The following is a 4,248-nucleotide window of genomic DNA, read 5'->3' as shown; positions in this document are numbered from 1 at the left end:
AGGAGGAGGAAGAAGAGGAGGAGGAGGAAGAGGAGGAGGAAGAGGAGGAAGAGGAGGAGGAAGAAGAGGAGGAGGAGGAAGAAGAGGAAGAGGAGGAGGAGGAAGAGGAGGAGGAAGAGGAGGAAGAGGAGGAGGAAGAGGAGGAAGAGGAGGAGGAAGAGGAGGTTTTTAATGATCTGATCATTTGAAGAGACTGAAAGTGAAAAGTGGTTTAACGAGAAGTCGTCACGAAAAATCATCAACTCTGATTAGAACAATCAGAAATAAAAGAACACACACACCTACACAAACACACACACACACACACACACACACACACACCTACACAAACACACACACACACACACACACACACACACCACACACACACCTACACACACACACACACACACACCTACACAAACACACACACACACACACACACACACACACACACACACACACACACACACACACACACACCTACACAAACACACACACACACACACACACACCTACACACACACACACACACACACACACACACACACACACACACACACACACACACACACACACACACACACACACACACACACACACACACACACACACACACAGACACACACTGCTTTTTGTGTGAAGGACTCTGTCTGTTTAACAGTGAATGACATGATGTCCTCTGTCTTCTGTGGGGGGTCAGACCTGGGCTGTCTCTGTGTGCTGCGTCACTTCCTGTGTGGAGAACCAGCTGGCTCATGGGGTCATGGGGTCAGCGGTAATGATCGGCTCTGAAGTGAACTGATGCTTGAAGATCTCACAGCGTTAGCATGCAGCTAATTAGTATGCATTGAGTGTGCTCAGTGATGTGAGGCGTCTATTCAGCTGTGGAGGATTGTTCAGTGACACAGAAACACAGAATCGTCTCTGTGAGTCTGCAGCAGGCCTCAATATGTTCACATTTAATTCTATTATTATTCAAATAAAATCTCTGTCTTCCCGAAGCCTCACCCTATCTCTGGGCACAGTTTAAAGTGCTCAGTGTTTAAAAACACATTAATGTGTGTGAGTCTCAGAGTCCACTAGAGTCTGTCTCCTGCAGTGAGTCAGTCCCCATAGAGCTCTATGTTAAAATGTCCATACACAGGGACGCATGTCATACCTGGGTTAGTGGCGTGCTCCAAGTGACCCAGACTCGTCTGTTTAGTGATTCGATAAACAAGCTCGCTCGGCTCGCTGTCCTGGTCGCTCGCAGACAGCTGCAGCGTGGTCAGCTTCTTCACCGTGTTCTCGTCCAGCACAAGTCCTTTATTCACCTCCACCGAGGGCGGGAGGCGGTCCTCTGAGGAGACAAGGTTAGGAGAGAGTGAGGCAGAGGGAGGGAGACAAGGAGACAGATGTGGGGAGGCGGTCCTCTGAGGAGACAAGGTTAGGAGAGAGTGAGGCAGAGGGAGGGAGACAAGGAGACAGATGTGGGGAGGCAGTCCTCTGAGGAGACAAGGTTAGGAGAGAGTGAGACAGAGGGAGAGAGACAAGGAGACAGATGTGGGGAGGCAGTCCTCTGAGGAGACAAGGTTAGGAGAGAGTGAGACAGAGGGAGGGAGACAAGGAGACAGATGTGGGGAGGCGGTCCTCTGAGGAGACAAGGTTAGGAGAGAGTGAGACAGAGGGAGGGAGACAAGGAGACAGATGGGGGGAGGCGGCCATGAGGAGACAAGGTTAGGAGAGAGTGAGACAGAGGGAGGGAGACAAGGAGACAGATGGGGGGAGGCGGCCATGAGGAGACAAGGAGAAAAGGTAAGGAGACAGTGAGAAAGAGGGATGAAGACAAGGAGACAGATGGGGGTGAGGCGGCCCTGTAAGGACACAAGGAGACAGAGAGAGGGAGGCAGTCCTCTGAGGAGACAAGGTTAGGAGAGAGTGAGACAGAGGGAGGGAGACAAGGAGACAGATGGGGGGAGGCGGTCCTCTGAGGAGACAAGGTTAGGAGAGAGTGAGACAGAGGGAGGGAGACAAGGAGACAGATGTGGGGAGGCGGTCCTCTGAGGAGACAAGGTTAGGAGAGAGTGAGACAGAGGGAGGGAAACAGGGAGACAGATGTGGGGAGGCAGTCCTCTGAGGAGACAAGGTTAGGAGAGAGTGAGACAGAGGGAGGGAGACAAGGAGACAGATGGGGGGAGGCGGCCATGAGGAGACAAGGTTAGGAGAGAGTGAGACAGAGGGAGGGAGACAAGGAGACAGATGTGGGGAGGCAGTCCTCTGAGGAGACAAGGTTAGGAGAGAGTGAGACAGAGGGAGAGAGACAAGGAGACAGATGTGGGGAGGCAGTCCTCTGAGGAGACAAGGTTAGGAGAGAGTGAGACAGGGAGACAGATGGGGGAGGCGGCCATGAGGAGACAAGGAGAAAAGGTAAGGAGACAGTGAGACAGAGGGATGAAGACAAGGAGACAGATGGGGGTGAGGCGGCCCTCTGAGGACACAAGGACACAGAGAGAGGGAGGTGGTCTTCTGAAGAGGAAAGGACACAAGGAGACAGATGGGGGAGGCGGCCGTCTGAGGAGACAAGGAGACAAGGTAAGGAGACAGTGAGACAGAGGGATGAAGACAAGGAGACAGATGGGGGTGAGGCGGCCCTCTGAGGACACAAGGACACAGAGAGAGGGAGGTGGTCTTCTGAAGAGACAAGGACACAAGGAGACAGAGGGAGGAAATGGTCCTCTGAGGAGACAAGGAAACAATTAAGGAGACAGAGGGAGGGAGACAAGGCAACAGAGGGAGGGAGTGGTCCTCTGAGGAGATGAGGAGACAGTGGGAGGTAGGCTCAGGAGACGAGCTCTCTCTGGGTACAAAGAGCTTCTTTGTGGTTCTCTCTGTTCGTCTTTATTTATTCATGTCCTTCTTTCTTATCCGTCGTCTAAAACCACATTTGTCTTTTTTTATCTAGAGCAACAGAAACTTTGCCTTGGACTCTCTCAGAGCTTCTTTAATCTTTGTCTCTCTCTCTCTCTCTCTCTCTCTCTCTCTCTCTCTCTCTCTCTCTCTCTCTCTCTCTCTCTCTCTCTCTCTCTCTCTCTCTCTCTCTCTCTCTCTCTCTCTCTCTCTCTCTCTCTCTCTCTCTCTCTCTCTCTCTCTCTCTCTCTCTCTCTCTCTCTCTCGCTCTCTCTCGCTCTCCTGCTTCACTGTTAATGTGCCAGATCAGGAACGCTCCCCCACACGACCGGCTCGGTTCCAGCTCTCATCCTCACAGACCGTTTGGTATGCCAGAAAAAAACATCAACTTTGTCCCAAAACATCTTCAAGCCTGTACGCCACAGCACGCCGTTCCACCACATCCTGAACACCAGCCTGATTAAGTCTTTTCTTACCCACAATCCCCTGCACAGCATGCAATCATTCAGAGTGACAGACTGTAACAGATGTTTGTAGTTCAGAGGTCAGAGGTCACAGCTTATATCAATATCAAAGTAGCTTTGTGTTTGTATTCTTCATGTGAAGCTGCCTGTGAGAGAGCGGATGTTCATAAAGAGATAAAAACACACAACAGATAAAGACTCTGAAGCTCTGATTCACTCACAATGATTCCAGTCTCTAATATCTCCATAACTCGTTCCTCATGTTCTCCCTCTCTCTGCTCCGGCTCTGAGTCTCAAAGAGCTCTGATGATCTTCTTTAGTGTTTATGTGGAGCTGCACTCTCATACTGACGGAGCTCAGAGAGAGATCAGTGTATATCACCTGCTGCAGGTGAGAGAGTGGGCGTAGACGTACCGAGCACGCTGATGAAGAATGATTGGTCGATGAGCTTGTTTCCTCGGGGTCGATCAGGTTGAATTTGAAGGACAGACTTCCTCCTCTCTCTCCTTTCTCGTGACTGAACTGAAGCAGACCTGCAGAGAGCAGAACAAAGGGGTTAAACTAACACATCCTCTGAGTGAAGAAGACACTTGAGGGGGATCATGGGAAATGTAGTTTTAGATTCAGTCCATCACAAAGCCCAACATTAGCACTGTTTAATAAATGAGAAAAGACTAAAGAGGACCACAAACTAAATTAAAACACAAATGTTTACCTCTGTTGATGTCATCCTGAGTGAAGGTCTGAGTCGGTCCTTTCACTGACACTCGCTCCACCTGTCCCCCCCGGCTCAGGTGAAGTTTTCCCGCCTGCAGGTCTTTGATGAGGACGTACCTGAGCTTCAGACTGTCAGAGTCCAGGTCGGTGCCCTTCAGGTTCTGATCAGTGATCTTAGACGAAGAGCCTGAAAAGATCC

At 50.7% G+C, this 4,248-nt stretch overlaps 1 protein-coding gene across 1 annotated transcript in view; it reads right to left on the bottom strand.

Moving 5' to 3' along the window:
• fras1 (Fraser extracellular matrix complex subunit 1) overlaps positions 1-4,248 on the bottom strand; it is a 77,920-nt gene that overhangs the window by 19,076 nt on the left and 54,596 nt on the right. The window contains 4 exon segments of the mRNA XM_065951763.1: positions 1,142-1,321; positions 3,747-3,794; positions 3,797-3,865; positions 4,048-4,236. Coding sequence (XP_065807835.1) covers positions 1,142-1,321; positions 3,747-3,794; positions 3,797-3,865; positions 4,048-4,236 — 486 coding nt within the window.

The sequence above is a fragment of the Labrus bergylta genome, chromosome 2 (assembly GCF_963930695.1).
Source record: "Labrus bergylta chromosome 2, fLabBer1.1, whole genome shotgun sequence".
Classification (NCBI taxonomy): Eukaryota; Metazoa; Chordata; class Actinopteri; order Labriformes; family Labridae; genus Labrus; species Labrus bergylta.
Note: the sequence above shows the minus strand (reverse complement) of the source record. Positions and strands in the feature narration are given on the sequence as shown.